At 39.4% G+C, this 22,168-nt stretch overlaps 1 protein-coding gene across 5 annotated transcripts in view; it reads left to right on the top strand.

The window, feature by feature from the left end:
• Positions 1-22,168, top strand: part of ARFGEF3 (ARFGEF family member 3) — a 133,824-nt gene that overhangs the window by 11,746 nt on the left and 99,910 nt on the right. For 2 of the 5 annotated variants that reach the window (XM_060190382.1, XM_060190381.1), the window contains exons 3-5: positions 11,949-12,017; positions 15,796-15,990; positions 18,687-18,818. In XM_060190382.1, the coding sequence (XP_060046365.1) occupies positions 11,949-12,017; positions 15,796-15,990; positions 18,687-18,818 (396 nt within the window). The remainder of the gene's footprint in view (positions 1-11,948; positions 12,018-15,795; positions 15,991-18,686; positions 18,819-22,168) is intronic. The other 3 variants (XM_060190386.1, XM_060190384.1, XM_060190383.1) reach the window with 2 other exon arrangements.

The raw sequence follows: 22,168 nt of genomic DNA, 5'->3' as shown, positions 1-22,168 counted from the left end.
AGCTAAAGACTAAATCTTTCCCATCAGATTAGTCAGTGGCTTATTGGAGTGAGTGAGAGAGAGAAAGAGAGAGGTGGGAGGGGCAGAGAGAAAATGAAAAAAAAAAAAAAAGAGTTGGGAGAAGGTGGCAGGGGATGAATGTTGTTAACCATGCAGTGTTTTACATTTTATAATAAAAGCCAAGCTTATCTTGAAAATAGAAAGATATGGCATAAGGATCCCGGTTCAAGCCCCGGCTCCCCACCTGCAGGGGAGTCCCTTCACAAGCGGTGAAGCAGGTCTGCAGGTGTCTATCTTTTTTTTTTTTTTTTTAATTTTTTATTTAAGAAAGGATTAGTGAACAAAAGCATAAGGTAGGAGGGGTACAACTCCACACAATTCCCACCACCCAATTCCCATAACCCACCCCCTCCCATGATAGCCTTCCCATTCTCTAGCCCTCTGGGAGCATGGACCCAGGGTCGTTGAGGGTTGCAGAAGGTAGAGGGTCTGGCTTCTGTAATTGCTTCCCCGCTGAACATGGGCGTTGACTGGTCGGTCCATACTCCCAGTCTGCCTCTCTCTTTCCCTAGTAAGGTGTGTCTCTGGGGAAGCTGAGCTCCAGGACACATTGGTGGGGTCTTAGGTGTCTATCTTTCTCTTCCTCTCTCTGTCTTCCCCCTCCTCTCTCCATTTCTTAGCCAACAACGACAACAATAATAACTATAACAATAAAACAAGGGCAACAAAAGGGAATAAATAAATAAATAAATAAATATTTTTTTAAAAAAGAAAGAAAATAGAAAGATATAGAAAGACAGAGGACCTAGTGGGGGTATGCATGTACAAACTATTGTATTTACTGTTGAATGTAAAACATTAATTCCCCAATAAAGAAATAACATAAAATAATACAAAATAATAAAAAAAATAAAATAGAAAGATATGTGACTTGTGAGAAGCAGGCTATTAGACCTAAGTTTCAGAGTACCCATGCACAACAGAGGGAAGGAGGGAGGGAATACTTTGGAATGAAGTACTTGCATGTAGATGGTGCATTGATTTGGGAAAAAGAAACAGACCAAATGAGAGGGCCATTTTTAAGTCCCACTCTCAATATTTTAATAGTAACTCTTATAGCTGCATCACTTATCTAAATAGTGGAGCTTTGCTACAGATAACTCGAGGTCATTTGTTTTCTAGAGCATCTTACTTGAGGGTAAAATGGCTACGTTGCCTTGTGATCTCATAGCAAGAGTAAATCCCTTCTTAACGTAAAGTGATTAGAGCAGTTTAAAAGGTTCTCAGCAATAGTTAGCATTAATGTTAACAATCCATTTGGTGAAAAATGCTTAGTATCTGAATGTACTCCCACTAGAGGCTGATGTGATTTGTTGACAAATACTTTATTCAGGAAATGCCTAAAATATGCAGTTCTACTAAGTACATCATTCTTAAATAGCCCTAAGACTAAATGATTGTAGTTTTTTTTCTACTTTGAGCACACTTTTATAAAATTCTTACTACTCCACTCTCCCACCCCCATGTTTTTTTTTTTTTTTTTTTACTTTTTTGGTATGATAGTATTAAGAAGAAAGTAAAAATATATAATGCTAATCTTGTAAATTAAAAATGTGAAGAGAGAGACAGAAAGAAGGAGAGAATATGAGAATGGCTCCATGAGTCTTGGGAGTCTTACAAGGACTGAGCCCCAGAGATCACTCTGGTGACAAATCGAAAACAAAAACACTAAAGGAAGTAAAAAGCTAAAACAAAATAATGACAGACAAAGAGGATTGGGCTAAAGAGAAGGAAATACTGTTGTAAAAATTAATTTCCAGTGAAACAAGGCAGAAGTTTTTTTCTTTTGCATAAACTTATATCAGCTATTGGCTAAACCACATAATCAGAGGCGTGCCTTTCTTGAATTTTGTTTATCTTGTCATCTGTATTACCTTCCTGGTCCTACTCAACATTCTGCCAACCAGCAGCCTTGTGCTAGAATCCTCTTCATTGAAAAGGAGGGAACGGTGTTGAGAAATACCTGGCCACAGACACAAATGGATTAGGAGTGTATTCAGCCCAATTTTCCCACAGGAGGTAGTTAACAAATTAACACATTATTTTTTCCATCGCCTCTTCCCTCTCTCAGAGGAAAGCAATGATGATCCATTCAGGGAAGTTTAAAGGAAGCTAAGATGCCAATGGTCTACCTGCAATTGCTTGTTCAGGGAAACTAGACTGCACATGGTAACCTCTTTGACTAGGCCCAAACTCAGAAGCCTTACTTGACTGGGTGTTTTCAGCAGCTCATAAGTGAAATAGTATTATATATTGTTAGGACTTTTTTTCTCTCCCTTTGGTGCATAGCAGAGCATCTGGCACATGGCTTGCTAATTGCTTGCTAATTTAGTTATACTGACTAATGAAGAGTACAAAGAAACACATGTGGTAGTTTTCAGTGGCCCACCAGGATAAACAACAAACAAAAGATACTGAAAGTGTGATTACAGGCAATAATCAGTGTGATTAAAATAATAAGAAAGATTAACTTGCATTTACACTTCAGACTCAAAGTGATCTCATACACCACCACATTCTTCTTTTTATAGGTAAATTGAAAGTGGAGTAGTTCCATTACTTGGCTGGGCTTTCACAGTTCCTACTTTTAACCATAACTATTGGAAGGGCTTTGAAGCAAGGCTGGGTGTTATTCTGGTCTTCAGGTGTGTGGTTCTAGATAAGTTGAGAAGACTTTTCAGACTTGTTTGTAAGTGATCTGAAAGGTCAATGTGAGTGATAACCTTCTGAAAAAAATAATGAAATCTAATGAGTGAATGAAAATTTCTTGCAGTAGAGAATAAATTCATTGAGGAACCTTTAAGGGGCATGTGTGGTCTGAGAGTGGAGAATGGCATGTTGTAAGCTGTCCTGTGCAACCATTGGATTCTGCTGTCTTTATACTTCCTGCTACATCTTTAAAATATTTTTTTTAATTTAATAGAGAAGAGAAATTAAGAGGAAAGGGAGATAGAGATAGAGAGAGAGAAAGAGTCACCTGCAGCCCTGCTTCAGCACTTGTGAAGCTTCCGTCCCTGCAGGTGGGGACTGGGAGGGGAGCTTGAACTCAGGTCCTTGTAATCAGTAGTATGTGCACGTAATCAGGTGCTCCACCACCTGGCCCCCACTTTTGCTTCTGTAAAAATACTAGTAACAAGGTGGAAGAATCCGGCTTCTAGAACAAGACTATCTGGTAACCTTAAGTAAATTGCATAGTTTGTCAATGTTTCAATTTTCTGTTTGTTGAAATGTAAATAATAATAATGAATGCTTCCTAGAATTGTGGTGAATCTTAAATGAGGTAATTTAACAGAAGTGCTTAGAACAGTATATGGCATAAGGTCAGTATTAATTTTCATTTTTGTCATGTATTAAATGAGAATATTTTTGTATAAAAGCCACCTCTGAACTCTAATTGTGAGCTAAAACTTCAGAAACACCATTTCATTGTGTGTCTATTATTTTTTTCTTCTCAATAATCTCTCTCTGTAGCCTACAAGATAATTTTCTGTTATAGTAATTAAAGAGTATATGCTTCTTTCTTTTAAAGATTTTATTTATTTACTTATGAGAAAGATAGGAGAAGAGAGACAAAGAACCAGACATCACTCTGGTTTTGTGCTGCTGGGGATTGAACTCAGGACCTCATGTTTGAGAGTCCAATGCTTTTGCACCACCTCCTAGACCACGAGTGTGTTTCTTAATGTCTATTTTTGTTCCCTAAAAGCAAATTGCATCATATTTACTGTTGTTGAACTGTGGTCGCTAACTTTAAAAAATGTAAATTATTATATATTGGTTCTCAATATGGTTAGATTTGGGATATATATCATTACTCAGAATTTCAATTTACAGAAAAGTATCCTGTTATTTATTTGTGCCAATAAATTCCTTTCCCCCTATTTTATTTGGTAAGATAAGGTAGGGGAGATAGAGTGGGAGGAGAGCAAAAGACAAATACCTGCTATGCTACTTGTGAAGCTTTCCCCATGCAGGTGTGGAGTAGAGCCTGGAACCCAGGTCCTGCACCACCCAATCCCTGTCCTTATCTTTTAAGTTTCACCTATAAACTCAATTAGTGGGCATTTGTCCTTGTCTTTTTTACTTTTTTCACTTACCATGATGTCTTCAAGTTCTTGCCAAGATGAGGCAAAAGAGATGACTTCATTATTTTTAACATCTGAGTAGTTTTACATTTTGTATATATACCACAATTTTCTTAGCCACTCATCTGTTTTTGGACATCTGGTTTGCTTCCAAGTTTTGGCTTCATAAGCGGTGAAGTAGGCATACAGCTGTCTATCTTTCTCTTCTCCTCTCTGTCTTCTCCTCCTCCTCTCTCAGTTTCTCTCTGTCCTATGCAACAACAACAATGGCTATAACAATAGTTAGAAAATTTATGATGCCTTCTTTAGGCCCTTCTGCTAGGATCCCAGGCTTGTTAGGTATAAGTCTAAGCATGGAGGTCTATTAAGCACTTTTACTTTGAGGCATATGACTTACCCTTTCTATGGTTGATACATACACACCTGTACCCAGAACCCTAGGCCCTAGCCTATATATAGTATCTGTAACTTTGTTAAATAATGTACCATCCAAAATGGACCTACATGACCCATGTATTGGGAAAGATCTCACCAGATTGACATGTCAGGCTTGTTGTCTTTGGAGGAAATCCATAGTAACAAGTAAGCAGTAGCATAGCATGGCATGGCAGCACTGGTAGCATTGATTTAGTTGAGGTTGACAGAGGCAGTATGACAGTAAGGGATCAGAAAGAAAAAAAGCATCAAGAAATATGGTGTAGTCCTAGAGGTTCCAGGACTAGGAGAAATAAGGATCTTAAAGAGAATGAAAAGGGTTCCTTGTTGTCTTAGAAAGAGTTTAATATAGCAATAGGTAAGTATTATTATAAGCAAGTTAGTTGGAGGTTTGTTCTTCTATGAGAATTCAATGGTTAGTATGTACTGTAATATTCTTAACCTCACTATACTTTGTGCCCTTTAGAGATATCTGTTCATCACTATTCCATAGGTACTAACAGGGCCAAATGGTTTTATCTGGCCTAAGGTTACAGGTAACTTAGATATTTAAATAACTATATATAAAATATATTCGTATAGTTCCTTGAACAATTGAAACCTAGAATTTCCGTAATCAAAATCTTAGTGAATCATTGAGACTAATTGGGGGAATGTAATGCAAGGAGGAAAGTAAGATTGGATCAGAATGATGGGACCAATTGGACAGGAGGAATTGAAAGCCATAATCAATTGTTGAATATAGATTCTAAAAACTCTATGCTTTTGAATATGGACTTTTGAATATGGATAACCTGAATGATTTTTTCCCTTAAAATGTGTATAATTATGTATGCTGGAATGGCTGCCATGAGTTATATCAAATTGAGGTTTAATCTCTATGACAACACAGCCTTGAAATATGTACCATGCACACTATTTTTTTAATCATTTAATTTATGTGTTTCTCTAAATACCTTTGTAAGATGCCATGTAAATGTTAAAGATAAGAGGTTTGAAGACATTAGGCAGATTCAGGCAGCTCTTAAACACTTAATCGCATGCCATGCCACAGTCTTGCTACTAAAACACTATGTTTTAGCCCTGACACTGTAGCCCTTGCTCCAGCCTGATGGTCTAAGGACAAAGTGTGCCTGATGAAGAGTGATTCTGGTGACAGTCATGATAATGAGATTCCCTTGGGAAAGGATCAACCTAGGGTTTTGCTGATTAGAACATATTATATAGTCACATTTTCCCCCTCTGTTTTTAAGGCGAATTTTACACACACACACACACCCCTCCTCCTCCTCCTCCTCCTCCTCCTCCTTTTCCTCCACCTCCTCCTCCTTCTCCTCTTCCTCTTCCCTCCAGGGACTTTATACACATTTTAAATTGAGGGTTGCCTCAGGCATACTGTAGCTAATTGATTATTGTTGTTTTTACAGTTGGACTTATACTATTTTTTTGTAATAATTTGTTTCTTTTCATGGAAGGCTCTGTGCCTGTTTTCCCTGTCCTCTTAACTCATTTATGGAGGCACTGCCAGCAAGCTAGATTGCAAGATGCTGTTTATCATTCAAGTTCCTGCTGTTTAGTGATAATATAGTCCATATATTTCAATGACCCTGATAGTAGTGTATTTTTAACATAATTACCCTCAGTATTTAGGTGCTCTTGTTTTCCTTGAATCCAGTGTGCTTAGAATATAAATCTAGACATACTGCCCTCTCATTATGTAGTGGAAGGCAGACACTTAAAATTAATTTCCTATCACCCTAATTTTCCCATGCTGGGAAAGATTCTCTGTTTTACTCCGGTGATTTATTATTTGCTGCTAGGCACTGGGCACATTAACTGTTTCTCTATTGATCACTGATGATCCCATCATTTCTATCTGCTGAATCATCTTCTCTGGACGTAGTGCTCTTTATATATATCTTGTGAGTCATGGGGAGCCATGGGCCTGTCATCCCTGAAATTAAAACCTGCTGTGCTGGGCGCTGTGTGTGCTTATGGAACCAGCTTCATAATGTGCTTTGCTTCCCTTTCATCAATTTTTGTTGTGTTTAGTTTGCACATATAACTCAGTGAACTTCTTGATACTGCTTGCCAGCCATTAAGAGCAGAAACTTTCTTCAAAGATCTTTTCAACACAGTTAACTTTGACTGGGCACAGGGGTCATTGGCTTCCTATAGACTGTTGTCTGGAGGCTTCCCTCTACGTATGTTGGACTTTTGTTGAGAAATGGAATCTCTTCCCCCTGAGAATCTCCATTACCAAATGCACCCATTTAACACACCAATACTTCACCTTCAGCAGGACTCCCACTTCCTCCTGTAACCCACTGCCAGTAATCAGCTCTTGCTGACAGAGAACTGGGTTAGTTTTTGAATATTTATTACAGGCCTGCTCTTAGGTATCTTGTGTGAATTTCATGGAAAACAGAAAGTTGATTGTCAGTCCTATAAGTTATATTAATAATTAACTAGTTCAGACAAATATTTACCACTATTATTTTTCTGTTGTAAAGTATTACCAGTTCTTTTCCTTAACCCTAATCCTCCTGGTTCTTTTTTTTTTCTTTTTTTTTTTCCTCCAGGGTTATTGCTGGGCTTGGTGCCTGCACCATGAATCCACATCTCCTGGAGGCCATTTTCCCCCCTTTTGTTGCCCTTGTTGTTGTAGCCTCGTTGTGGTTATTATTATTACCCTTGTTGATGTTGTTCGTTGTTGGATAGGACAGAGAGAAATGGAGAGAGGAGGGGAAGACAGAGAAGGGGAGAGAAAGATAGACACCTGCAGACCTGCTTCACCACCTGTGAAGCAACTCCCCTACAGGTGGGGAGCCGGGGGCTCGAACTGGGATCCTTACACTGGTTCCTGCACCAACATGTGCTTAACCCACTGCGCCACCGCCCGACCCCCATCCTCCTGGTTCTTATTAAATATTTGAGACCAAGAGCCGAGCTGGACCAGCTTATCCATGCTATATTTACAGACACCCACCTCCTCAGCCATTCTCTCCTTTTCACCAACCCTCTTTCCAGAAAGCACAGCATTAAAACTATGTTTAGTGGGGGGTCCGGTGGTAGCACATCAGGTTAAGCGCACAGGGTGCAAAGTGCAAGGACCAGTGCAAGGGTCCTGGTTTGAGCCCCGGCTCCCCACCTACAGGGGGTTTTGCAAGTGGTGAAGCAGGTCTGCAGATGTCTATCTTTCTTTCCCCCTCTCTGTCTTCCCCTCCTCTCTCAATTTCTCTCTGCCCTATCCAACAACAACAGCAATAACAACAACAATAATAACAACAAGGGCAAGAAAATGGGAAAAAAAGGCTTCCAGAAGCAGTGGATTTGTAGTGCAGGCACCGAGCCCCAGTGATAACCCTGGAGTATATATAAAGTGACTAGGGCTTGGGGGTGGTGCACCCTGCTGATCAGGCATGTTAATGCACAAGGCAACCTAGATTCAAGCCTCTGGTCCCCACCTGTAGTGGGGAGGAAAGTCTTCTCAGTGGGTGAAGCAGTGCAGCAGGTTATCTCTCTCTCTCTTCCTCTCTGTCTCCCCCATGCATCTTAGTTTCTTTCTGTATTCAATAAATAAATAAATAAAACATTAAAGTGGTGGGTGCAGTGAGCTATATACATGCATATGTACCGGTGAAACTATACCTCTAAAATTTTGAAATTCTGTAAACCAGTGTTAAATCACTAATAATAAAAAACATTTTAAGTTAAGTTAAACTGAAGCTTTGTAAGCAAAAAAAAAAAAAAAAAGACTAAATAAGAAAGTACTATATGGGGGTGACATGCAGTAGCACACCAGGTTAAGTGCACATAGTACAAAGTGCAAGGACATATGCAAAGATCCCAGTTCAAGTCCCCACTCCCTACCTGCAGGGAGGTTGCTTTACAATTAGTGAAGCAGATCTGCAGGTATCTGTCTCTCCCCCTCTCTGTCTTCCCCTCCTCTCTCAATTTCTCTGTCCTATCCCACAACAGCAGCAGCAGCAGCAACAACAGCTACAACAAGAATGGAAAAAAAGATGGCCACCAGGAGCAATGGATTCATAGTACAGGCAAAAGCCAAAGGGATTTTCAGATACCCAGTGGCTGCTCTAATCTAATGAGAAAATTAAACATAACTAAAGAGCCAAAATATAACTTGAGATATTGAAGTATGTCTGAGGAAAAGGAAACAGAGAGGTCACTAAAGGCTGTGTGTCTAGACCTCTGAGGAAGTGGCATTTGAGTTCAGACATGAAAGAAGCTAACCAAGTGACAAACATTAGAGAGGCCAATGACGAGATAGTAATGAGTACAGAGGCAGGAAAAGACACACAAGACCACTCTCCAAGGTCAAATCTGGCCTTCCTGATACTAATGTCATTTGCTTTCATTGCATTTTGCATGTCAAATGCCAGTCCCCAAAGACAGTCATTAAAAGAAAACTTTTTCAAAACAAAAACCTCACGGCAGTGAGTCCCGCAGTCCCTCTCTCTATGCCAAGATTGCACAGAGACAGTGTTTATATAATGTTAGCTCTTGACCTTTCCTTTTATAGTACACTCTAATTTCATCTCAGGTGGTTCACTTTCTAACAAAGTCCCAAAACCTAGATATACACCAGTTTCTGTGAGAGAGAGCTTATGTTCACACGTATCCATACACTACTGCAAAATATATACCTGAAAGCAGAAGTACACTAGAATTTGCAGTGAGTACCTCCCTAACACTTCCTCTCCACTATTCCAAGCTTTGGATCCATGATTGCTCAACAATTTGTTTGGCTTCGTATGTTAACTCTCTTTTCAGTCACCAGGTTCCAGATGCCATCAGGATGCTGGCCAGGCTTCCCTGGATTGAAGACCCCACCAATGTGTCCTGGAGCTCAGCTTCCCCAGAGACACACCCTACTAGGGAAAGAGAGAGGCAGACTGGGAGTATGGACCAACCAGTCAACGCCCATGTTCAGCGAGGAAGCAATTACAGAAGTCAGACCTTCTACCTTCTGCAGCCCACAATGACCCTGGGTCCATGTTCCCAGAGGGATAGAGAATGGGAAAGCTATCAGGGAGGGGGTGGGATATGGAGATTGGGTGGTGGGAATTGTGTGGAGTTGTACCCCTCCTACCCTATGGTTTTGTTAATTAATCCTTACTTAAATAAAAAAAGTCAAAAAAAAAAGAAAATAAATAAATAAATAAATAAATATTAAAAAATAAAAAAAACTGATAATGTTAGCTCTTGGATATAAGTCACCTTAAGCATCAAAAAAACAAGGAACTAGGCCCACCAATAATTAATCTATCTAACCTTGTTACTAGAATTGGTGCGCATGCATGCACACACACACACACACACACAGATGAGAGACTGAACCTTTTCCATCTTTAATTACATGCATATTTCCTTTTATCAAAGGAGCAACAGGTTTTTGGGCTATTTGACTAGTAACTAAGACTGACTAGAAGAGGTACATTTGCACATGCTGACTAGGTGTATATCCCATATTAGGTGAATTTACTAAACTGCTCTTTCATGATTTGGGTGTAACCATATGAGAATGAATTGCAGGTGCTTCTATTGATAGTCCATACTGTAGGCAGAACATGACCTGGTTTTGGAGTCAAGGATTCATAGCAGAACTCTGTCTTAGACTAACCAGTCTTTAGAAAAGTGACAGCATTAGAGGTCAAGTGCATAGAGAATAATCTAGCCTCTTAGGAACAACTCTTAAAAATGTCACTTTTAAAAAATTTTTATTTATAAAATGGTAATATTGACAAGACAGTAGGATAAGAAGGGTACAATTCCCACCACCAGAACTCTGTATCCAATCCCCACCCCTGAAAGCTTTACTATTCATTATCCCTCTGGGAGTATGGAGCCAGGGTCATTATGGGGTGCAGAAGATGAAAGGTCTGACTTAATGTAATTGCTTCCCCACTGAACATGGGCATTAACAAGTTGATCCATACTCCCAGACTGTTTCTTTCTTTCCCTATTGGGTCAGAGCTCTGGGGAGGCAGAGCTCCAGGACACACTGGTGGGGTTGTCTGCCCAGGGAAGTCAGGTTGGCATCATTGTATCATCTGGAACCTGGTGGCTGAAAAAGAGTTAAGATATAAAGCAGTACAAATAGTTGACTAATCATGAACCTAAAGGCAAGAATATTGCAGATGAAGATTTGGGGTATCTCCTTTTTGGAAAAAGCTAGTAAGTCTATTTTAGGTATATTCCAAGGGGCCTATGACTTTACTAGTTTTTGCTTGGGCCTCGCATCTGATATGCAGGTGGACCCAAATTATTGTCTGGGGAGATGGTGTCATAGTTGGAATAAAAATGTCACTTTTTTTTTATTGATCTGTTCCCTGTAGTTCTGCAAGTACAAAGTGAACATTTTAGTTCTGTTTTTTATTATTATAAATCTGTGTTCAATAAAAAAGGGAGTGGAATTTTTAATGGTCTTTAAAAATCTTGCAAATGTCATCCACTTACTAACTATGTGTCTTGAAGAACAAAATAATCCAGATTAATATATGAATCTTTAACAGTGTTCAGAAGGTAATTACAGGAGGGATGAGAAAAATGCCCATAATTGTATCTCTAATTCCATGTATATTTGGAAGAGAACAAGAAGAGAAAAGTACAGTGATGCTTGGATCTAGGAAGAAATAGATAGAGCATAGTGGTTCTGAGTATGAAGTCCGATTACTTGCATTCAAATTTCAGCTCTGTAGTTTGTGACCTTGCATAGCATAGTTAAATTGCTGAGCTCAAGCTCACTTATCAGTAAAATTGGGACAATTATTATGACACTTATTAAAAATACCAAATCTAGATAATTCCTTTACTGTGTCTGGCCAACCTGGCCTTTAGATTTGCTTTATAGTAGACAAACCTCCTGGATTTATTGAGGTATGCTCTTGCTGCCTGGTCTTGTAGTGGTTATTCACTTGGCCAGAGGTCATTACTTTTTAAAATACAAACCTCTACCTTATTGGGTAACGTGTGGTTCATAATTAGTGAGCAATAGGCAGGTGTAAAGAATCCTCTCAGATAAAGAAAAGAGCAAAGGGGGGCAGGTGGTGGCCACCTGGTTAAGTGCTCACATCACAGTGCACAAGGACCCAGGTTCAAACCCCTGGTCCCCACCTGCAGGGAGGAAAGCTTCACGAGTGGTAAAGCAGGGCTGCAGGTCTCTCTCTGTCTCTCACTGTCTCCCCCTTCCCTCTCAATTTCTCTCTCTATCCAGTAATAAATAAACAAAAAAATTTTTAAAAAGCAAAGGAGTTAGAAAAACAGGACTTAAAGATGACACGTGAAATAAAAATTAATTTCTAACATCCTTTTTTTCTTTTCCTCCCTCACTTCTGGTTGGTAAAGGTTTTACTCTGCATCACTTACACCCCGATGTTTGACCTGAATGGGAGTGCAGTGCTGAAGATTGCAGAGGTGAGTGCCCTGACCTCATTTGCCCTCCAGTGCTGCTTTTGTGTGTGCTATCTGCTCATAGCTGTTTGCCCCTTTTCCAGATTAAGTATTAGGGTGGAGCTGAGCCCTAGCAGTGAGGCTGATGGCTATTGTGGGGAATTGCCACTAAGGAACTGGTTTTGTGGAAAGCAGGCTGTGGGGTCCTGCATCCTCAATCAGAATGCTCTGCATGCTTTGCTTTGTATAATTAAAGACTTTACCCCATGGAAATAACAGTACTGGTTCTCCCAATAATGCTATATCAAGGTATTGCAACTACTGTTGCCTTTTTGGTCTGTTTTCCTGAATATTGATTGAATAGCATCTGATTCACAAAAAAAAAAAAAATTGGATTTTAGGAAAACAAACATAAAATTCAGAGAGGTATTTGTTGATTAAAGTTTGTTCATGTCTCCTAAACCATGATGAATGCATTTTGCAGTTACTGTTAGAAATCCTTCTCTTTTCCATCTGTACTTCAGAACAGAATAATAGCTACTTTCTAGCACATCCAAGCACATATCCAGTTTAAAAAAAAAAAAAACTTGGCTTCTTGAATGCTTGGCATATGGCTTTGACTTTTGGAAACATTATCAACATTATCATTCTAAACTGTACTTTAGTCTGCTTAGAATAACTTTCCATTTCTTAAAAAGAATATCTTCAGTAATCTTATGTTTTGATAAGAATATACATGCAGACTTCAAAGAAGCAATGATTTTCTGAATTCTAAAATTATGGAAGAAAAGAAAACCTATCAATGCTCACTAGTAGGTTTTAAAATTTTATTTATTTACTTACTTACTAACTTGTTTATTATTTTGAAGCACCAGAGCCGTTTGCATGCATAAGTTCAGCATCCCAAGGGGTTTTATTTTTAACTATTTCAAATAGAGACAGAGTAGAGAGACAGGCAGTAGGGGAACAGATACACTACAGCACTGCTCTATCCAAGTCATTGATTATTAGAAAAGTGCAGGCTGTACACAGATGATGAAATATCAAAACACAGTGACAAAATTCTCTGTCAGTGCCTACACAGAAAGACAGAAACATTTGTATTTTGGAAGGAAAAGAAAAGCAATGAAATAAAATAAAATAAAACTCTGAAAAAGAAAAGTATAAAGAATGAGACAGATGTCTTTAGTAGAAAAAAAACTGAATTTATTGTTTGATTTTTATGCTTTTACCAGAGCACCACTTAGCTCTGGTTTATAGTGCTGAGGAACAAACCTCTGGTACCTCAGGCATGAAAACTGGACTATTGCAGTCACACTGGCTATAAGTCCTGGCTCCACTAATCAATCCCCAGTGATGCTGCTTTGGTTACCCCACTGGATGTCCCCTCAATTTGCTAATAACACCCGTCTCATGGCAAGGTCATATCTGTTAGACAAGGACAATTGAGAGACTGAGGAGTGGAGCACCCAGTGGAGTATACATACTACTATGCACAAGGTGCTAGGTTCAAAGTCCCAGTTTACACTTTCAGGGAAGAAACTTGATAAGTGATGAAGCAGTGCTGCAAGTATCTCTCTGTCTCTCTCCCTCCTATCTTCCCCTTCCCTCTCAATTTCTCCGTTTCTATCAATAAGATAAAGAAAGGAAAATAACATGTCCGCCAGGAGTGGATTTGTCATGCAGGCAATAAATCCCAGTGATAACCCTGGCAGCAATAAATATATATATATATGTATGTATGTATATGTATATATATATATATATATATATACATATACATACATATATATATATAATTTGTGTAGAAAACATTTTATGCCGGTCCAGCCACACAGAAAGGCTCTATCAATGTTACCTGCTATTGTGGAACTGTGGAGTGATGATGGTGTTCAGGTTTCCACTATATAGTTTATCTAGCCAAGCCCCGGAGAGGATGGGTCATTGATCAGGCCAGCTTCCTGGGTGAAAACAGTGCCCTCTTTTCTTGTTTAGCCTTCAGCACTCAGATACTATATAGTTTTTATTTATTTATTTTTTATTTAAGAAAGGATTAATTAACAAAACCATAGGGTAGGAGGGGTACAGTTCCACACAGTTCCCACCACCCAATCTCCATTTCCCACCCCCTCTCTTGATAGCTTTCCCATTCTCTATCCCTCTGGGAGCATGGACCCAGAGTCATTGTGGGTTGCAGAAGGTAGGTGTGGCTTCTGTAATTGCTTCCCCACTGAACATGGGCGTTGACTGGTCGGTCCATACTCCCAGTCTGCCTCTCTCTTTCCCTAGTAGGATGGGTCTCTGGGGAAGCTGAGCTCCAGGACACATTGGTGGGGTCTTCAGTCCAGGGAAGCCTGACCGGCATCCTGGTGACATCTGGAACCTGGTGACTGAAAAGAGAGTTAACATACGAAGCCAAACAAATTGTTGAGCAATCATGGACCCAAAGCTTGGAATAGTGGAGAGGAATTGTTAGGGAGGTACTCACTGCAAACTCTAGTGTACTTCTGCTTTCAGGTATATATTTTGCAGTAGTTTACGGATACGTGTGAACATATGCTCTCTCTCACAGAAACTGGTGTATATCTAGGTTTTGGGACTTTGTTAGAAGGTGAACCACCTGAGATGGAATTAGAGTATACTATGAAAGGAAAGGTCTCACCCGAGTAAGGAAGCTGAAGGGTTGTCATTCCACACGTGAAGTCTCTGGACACAGTCTGAAGTGAAGCATGTTGAGGTGGCAATCGTTGTGTTGGTTAGGTTGTGATCGGCAGATGCAATATTATTTGGTATGGATTGGGAGAGGCATACGGGAAAGTGGGCCCTATCCAAGGGTTCCAGGACTGGGGGAAGTAGAGCCTCTATAGTGGAGATGTGAGGTTCCTGCTGTCTTAGGGTTCAAAAAGACAATCGATAGTTAATGTTATCATCACATTATTTGGTAATTGGGTTAACTTTGAAAAGTCCTTTTGTTAGGGTTTGCTGTACAGTACCCAGTATCTTGTATATAGCTGTGCTATTGGTTGCTTCTGATCCACTTGGTCTAGGCTTTTGAGAGAGTCTGCATATCAATTACACAGCTTATATATTGAAAAGATTCAGTTTGTGTTTTGAAAAACTTGGAGACATACAATTAATTTTCCCCCTTTCGTAATAATTAACTAGTGATTTTTATGACTACATTTTACTAGGAGTGTAAGAGGTCCCCAGCAGATCATTGGTGTAAAAGTCATGAAGCCAGTCAGTCCGTCACAGAAAACCATGTTGCTCCTGATGCTAGCTTTTACTTGTTATTTATGGCAAAGGCTTAGGACTATATTGCTCTGAAGGAAAGACTTTTATGAATATCTGGAAAACAAACTTTTCATACTGAGATAGATAGTGGGTACTTTTTACTTAGAATGTGAAGACCTCAACCCCCACCATAGAAGATGTTTATAGGTCCTATTTATCCTACAGAGCCAGCAGTTCTCCCACCTCTCTATGGCAGGAGTTAAGGTCTAGGCTGCTAGATTTCTCATGCTTCAGTATACCTACCATCCTGCCCTGGGGGTTGGACACATTGGAAGATTCTCTAGCAAAGCATGGATTTGGACACTGCTTTGTAATAACCATAAGAGTTACTTTTTTCCAAGTGACTTTTGATAAATGGCAGTGAATACAATTGTGCCTCTGTGCTGACATGGGGAGCTGTCAGAGATACAAGCTTCAAGAGAGCAAGAATCTGTCTGGCCAGTCATGAGGTTGGGACATTTGCAAGCCTACCTGCTTAGAGAGACAGAGCGATCCCTTTACTTGGCAGACACTGCAGAGGTCAGAGCCAGGAGTCACAGAGCCCTCCTGCACTGACCAAGAAGCCACCAATAAGAACACCCTGGAAGAACCTCCTCCTGCTAAGAATAAGGGACCTTTATCCTTTGGGCATGACTACAACTCAGCATATTTCTATGCTGCAGAAGCTACAGTTTCAGCCTCCCCATGGCCATTCCCTCTCAGAGTAAGTTGTTCCACGAAAGCATGAAAACATATAGTGTCCTTTGTGTTAAGAGACAATTGTATAAACTCAGACAGTGTTATATAAGTTTGCCTAATATTTATAGAATACTTACTCAGTGGGCATTGGGTAGTAGTGCAGTGGGTTAAGCACACGTGGCGCGAAGTGCAAGGACCAGCGTAAGGATACTGCTTCAAGCCCCTGGCTCCCCACCTACAGGGGAGTCGCTTCACAGGCGGTGAAGCAGGTCTGCAAGTGTCTGTCTTTCTCCCCCCCGCCCTGTCTTCCCCTCCTTTCTCAATTTCTCTCTGTCCTTCCAACAACAAGAACATCATCAACAACAATAATAACTACAACAACGATAATAACTACAACAACAACAAAACAACAAGGGTAACAAAAGGGGGGGAAGCAAGATTAAAAAAAAAAAGAATACTTACTCAGTGTCAGGCTCTGTTCTAATAACTTTACTTATGCAAATTGTCCCCTATTTGTATTGATTTGATTTGTAGTTTTTCAGCTATATGCTGGCAGGGTATGGGACACATTAGCAGAATTGGCATTAGAGTACTCTCTTGATGCCAGAGTGGCAGCCAGATGCAGGCCCCAGTCAACATCTTTGATGTATTTTCAACTCAAGGTAGATGTTCCAGGAATGAGGGAGATAGCAAAGCAGTAGAGCACAGGACTTGCATGCCTGAAACTCCAAGTTACTTTCTTCTCTTTCTTTATCTAGAGTAGATGAGGATAGAAACCGAGAGGGAATGAAAAAGAACACAAGGCTGAACCTTTTTTTTAATGCAGTGTGTACCAGGCTCACACTTGAGTCATGTGCATGGCAAAGCATCACACAATCCAAGTGAACTATTTCAGAGGCCCCATGTATGCCAAAACTAAGTACTGCTCTTTCTCTCTCTCTCTCTCTCTCTCATAAAAGTAAATCTTTTTTAATAAAGTTAAACAATTTTACTATTTTTATTTATTTATTATTGGATAGAGACAGAGAGAAATTGAGAAGGGAGGAGGAGAAAGAGAGGGAAAGAGACAGAGGGACACCTGCAGCCCTATTTCACCACTCGTGAAGCTTTCCTTCCTGCAGGTGGGGACCAGGGGCTTGAACCTTGTGTACTGTAATGTGCGCTTTTACTAGGTCAAGGGTCCTTGAGCACTGTAATGTGTGCTCTTACCAGGTGTGCTACCTCCTGGTCCCCCAGTAAATCTTTTTTTAAAAGGAGTGATACAGGCTTTTGAAGAGTAACCTCGTTAGAGATCTGTGTGAGGGGACTGGGTGGTGATGCACCTGATTGAGTGCACCTGTTATAATGCGCAGAGACCTGAGTTCAAGCACCCAGTCTCTACCCACAGGGGGAAAGCCTCACGAGTGGTAAAGCAGGGCTGCAGGTGTCTCTTTGTCTCTTTCTCTCCCTCCCCTCTCCATTTCTGAGTCTCTATCCAATAAATAAATATAGACAAAAAATTTAAAAGAAAGATCTGTATTGAAGCATTTGAATTTGTAGTCATCAGCAATCTTCTGTGCTTGTAATATGATCAACAAGTTGGGCTAGGCAGTGACACACCCTTTTAAGCACACATAGTACTAAGCCTAAGGGCCTGTGCAAGAGCTGGGTTTGAACCCTTGCTCCTCACCTGCAGTAGGGATGCTTTACAAGTAGTGAAACAGGTCTACAGGTGTCTTTCTTTCTTCCTCTCTGTCTCCCTCTCCTCTCTCAATTTCTCTCTGTCCTATTGAATAAAATGGAAGGAAAAAAATGGCCACCACAAGCCATGGCTTCATAGTGCCTCGAGACAAATATATATATACAATCACACACACACACACACACACACACACACACACACACACACACACACACACACATACACATGTATATGGTCAACAAGCTTTCTGCCTTCTTTCTATAAAAGACATTTCTTCATCTTTCTTTCCCTTTTTTTTTCTTTTTGTATTGTGTTGTGTCAGTGAGTAAACCCAAGATCTCACATGTGTGAAACTACTGAGCTATTTTCCCAACCCAGTTTTATACTATATTTGGGGGGGTGAAAAAAAGCACCACTTTCCCATCTTTGACATAGCCTTCCTACTATTGATGAAACTCCTATATAGTTCTGAGGATCAAACCCAGGTCCTTGTACATGGTAAGATTCCCTATTGAGCAATTTCCTTGCCCCCTTTATCTTTCTTATAGTTTAACCATTGATTTTATTCTTATCACTATAAACTGTTTATCCTCTCCAAAACATTTATAATTGGAAACAAACAAGGGCTTCTTTTTATGAAACTTGTCACTCAATCAATACCTTGCACTGTTTTATCAGAGCTGTACGACTAACAACACTCAGATAGAAAAGAGAAGGTAAACAAATCAACAAAGTCATGGTCATAAGTATTTTGTAGACTTAAACAAATTTCTTCTGTTACAGCTTTCTTAATATATGTTAACACTTTGATTAATATATATTGAATACCTGCTGTACTCCATAATCCTGTTTCATATTTAGTAACAGTGACTCCGCCCTGGGTTTAACCTTGTACTGTTATTTATCAGTCTACTTGTTCAATAATGTAAAACTTTATTGCTTAAGTTTGGCTCACAGACATGTGCTTTTTTTCTTCTTTTTTTTCCTTCTGCTTATGGGGTTTGTTTTGCTTTATTAACGATGTATGTTTCTGCTCTCAGTTGTGTTTAGCATGCCGTAAAACTGGATGTCCACAAATGCATGAAATGATCAAAATATCCATTACGAAACTTCTCACTGCCCTGTGTCTTCGCGTGTTCCCTGTTGATCAGGGGCCTGTCGCTTTGCACAAGGTATTTGACCTGGCCTTAGAACCTATGGCAGAGATGCAGGACTGAAGCTTTTTGAATGCAAAGGGCATGTGAGGTAGAACTGATAACTGGAGATATTAAAAGAAGAAATTGGTGAGTCTTTTGCCAGAAACTCAGCCTGCCTTTGGACTTGGTATTTTCTTAAATACTAATTTAATGTGCTTGTTTGAGCACTGTTCCAAGATAAATACATTCACAGAGTGAAAACTCATAGGCCTTGAATACAGTAGTCAGCTTTGTAATGGGAAGCCTAGCAGATCTGTGAGGCTTACTGGTTTAGCAATTCATTTTTCTTAGAACACATTTCAGAAACTTCATTTAAGAACATGATAAAGCATTTATCTGGGTTACTAAAGAGAGTCACAATATTAGAGATGTGCTCATTTTTTATTTGTGTTTTACCAAGTGGACCACTCTCAGGCACCCTCATTTTTCAATTTGAAAGAACATCTTTTTCCATATTTAGCATTTATATTTCCAACTTTAGTAGAATGAGCTTCTCAGAGTAATACATTTTATGAAAATAAGCATGCCGATCTTTTCCTTAATAAACATCTCCTGCAGGAGGTCATTATCAGTGTATAGCATTAAAAACAGAATACTAAAAATAGTGGCAACATTAAATCTCAAAACACATTTAGTGTCTGGGAAATTATAACACAGCTTACATTTCATAAAATCCAATTCCAGTTCCTCATTAGTACTGTCTTCTATGGGTCTGAAGTGACTGATAAGATTTTTAAGAATACTTAACACATTCTATAGTTCAGCTCCCAAAATAGCCACTCTTTCATTTCTAATGCTTCTAAAATTTAAATTTCTTTATGTTATTTTATTTATTTATTTATTTATTTTTCACCAGAGCACTGCTCAGTTCTGGCTTGTGGTGGTATGGGGGAATTGAACCTGGAACTTTGTAGCCTCAGGTATAAGAGTCTATTTTCATAACCATTATGCTATCTATCCATGCCCAGCCTAAATTTCTATTTAAATTTATCATGTCAGTGTATAGGGGTTTCAAGTATCAGAAGTTACAAAGAGTTCTTGGGAGAATGTAAGATTTAGAGAAAACTGTAAAACTTCTGTAGTACAAATATTATTAGAGTGCCTACTTACCATCTTTCATCAAAATGAGAAACATTCATTTAGATGTGTTTTTAAAGCCATTTTATCACATGCAAATGTATTTTTTCAAGATTAAAGTAACATTTTTTCTATGTATGTAGAAATCATGTCTTCAAGTATATTCTCATTTGAAAACATGACTGTAAAACTGACATGTTCTAATGGCAGTTTGAAAAAATACTCTGAAACATTTTTTTTAACTTAAATGAATTCATCTAAGCCAACATCCAAGTATGCTTTTGAGTTTTATTTGTAGTAATCACTCAGTAGAATATAAATTAAGCCTTTAGAAAATATTTACTTTTGCCTGGTTAATTTAACCAAAAAAAAGTTGAGTGAAACCTAGCCAGAAAAAAAACAAATCTGACTTAAAAGGCAGCAACACCAAAGGCTACCATGTAGTTTCCTAGCTCAACTTACCATTACCATATAGATAAGAACTATATATTTTCACTGTCGATAATTTTAGAACTTTTCCTAGAAAATAATTTAGGAGCATTAAGTTTCTTTTTCCTTTTCTTTTTTTTTTTTTTATTTTTTTTTTAATTTTTTATTTAAGAAAGGATTAGTGAACAAAAGCATAAGGTAGGAGGGGTACAACTCCACACAATTCCCAACACCCAATCCCCATAACCCACCCCCTCCCCTGATAGCTTTCCCATTCTCTATCCCTCTGGGAGCATGGACCCAGGGTCGTTGAGGGATGCAGAAGGTAGAAGGTCTGGCTTTCTTTTTCCTTTTCATGCATCTAAATATCCTTGGTAAAATTGAAGTGACAAAATACTTTACAAAGAGAAAAAATAGCTTTAAAGCATGTATTTATTGTTATGATTATCTTTATGGTATCCTGAAGAGTACCCTTCTTATGCCATAATCTTGTCAATCATTATTAAATCACTAATAAAAGTAAAAAAAAAAAAACAACAACAACATTAGCAGTAAAAAAAAAAAATGTTTAGAAACTGTGTTGCTCTCACCTTCCTTGGAGATTTTTCCTCAGTAAAACCCAGTTGTCTTTTTAAAAAATCTGAAAGTGATGACATTTAACATCATAATCAATTGCTTTTTTTTCTCACTTGTGATGTCTCCCTGCTGGTTATCAAGAGTCCTCTCAACTTTAACTAGACTTAATTTAGCTTCTCAAGACCCAGGAGACCACATTTGGCATTATATCCACTTAGCAGAATAAAGGATAAGAAATAGACATAGGCGGGGGGTCGGGCAGTAGCACAGTGGGTTAAGCGCACGTGGCACAAAGCACAAGGACAGGTTCGAGCCCCCAGCTCCCCACCTGTAGGGGAGTCGCCTCACATGCGGTGAAGAGGTGTCTGTCTGTCTTCCCCTCCTCTCTCCATTTCTCTCTGCCCTATCCAACAGTGACATCAGTAATAATAACCACAACAATAATAAAACAACAAGGGCAACAAAGTGGAAAAAAATAGTGGTCCAGGCACCAAACCCCAGCAATAACCCTGGAGGACCAAAAAAAGAAAATAAAAGAATAGACATGGAAATCCTTGCAGCCATCCAAAGACTAGTCTCTGGCTCTTAAATATCAACTTAAGGGCAAGAAAATGAGAGCCACCTCAATGAGTGCAGATATCTTGGCTTGGTAGCTCCAGCTCTAACTAATAAATAATATCAGTCGGCCGGTAGCACAGTGGGTTAAGTGCATGTGGCGCAGAGCGCAAGGACGCTGGAAGGATCCCGGTTCGAGCCCGGGCTCCCCACCTGCAGGGAAATCGCTTCACAGACGGTGAAGCAGGTCTGCAGGTGTCTTATCTTTCTCTCCCCCTCTCTATCTTCTCCTCCTCTCTCCATTTCTTTGTCCTATCCAGCAACAACGACATCAATAGCAACAACAATAATAAAACAAGAAGGGCAACAAAAGGGAATAAATAAAATAAATATTAAAAAGAGAAATAATAAAAGAGAAACTGGGGAATGTTATGCATGTATAAACTATTGTACTCACTGCTGAATGTAAAACATTAATTCCCTAATTTAAAAAAAAAGAAAAAGGGAGTCAGGCTGTAGCGCAGCGGGTTCAGCGCAGGTGGCACAAAGCACAAGGACCGGCATAAGGATCCCAGTTCGAACCCCGGCTCCCCACCTGCAGGGGAGTCGCTTCACAGGCGGTGAAGCAGTTCTGCAGGTGTCTATCTTTCTCTCCCCCTCTCTGTCTTCCCCTCCTCTCTCCGTTTCTC

The sequence above is a fragment of the Erinaceus europaeus genome, chromosome 4, assembly GCF_950295315.1.
Source record: "Erinaceus europaeus chromosome 4, mEriEur2.1, whole genome shotgun sequence".
Classification (NCBI taxonomy): Eukaryota; Metazoa; Chordata; class Mammalia; order Eulipotyphla; family Erinaceidae; genus Erinaceus; species Erinaceus europaeus.
The sequence above is the reverse complement of the archived record's forward strand: the minus strand, read 5'-3'. Positions and strand labels throughout refer to the sequence as shown.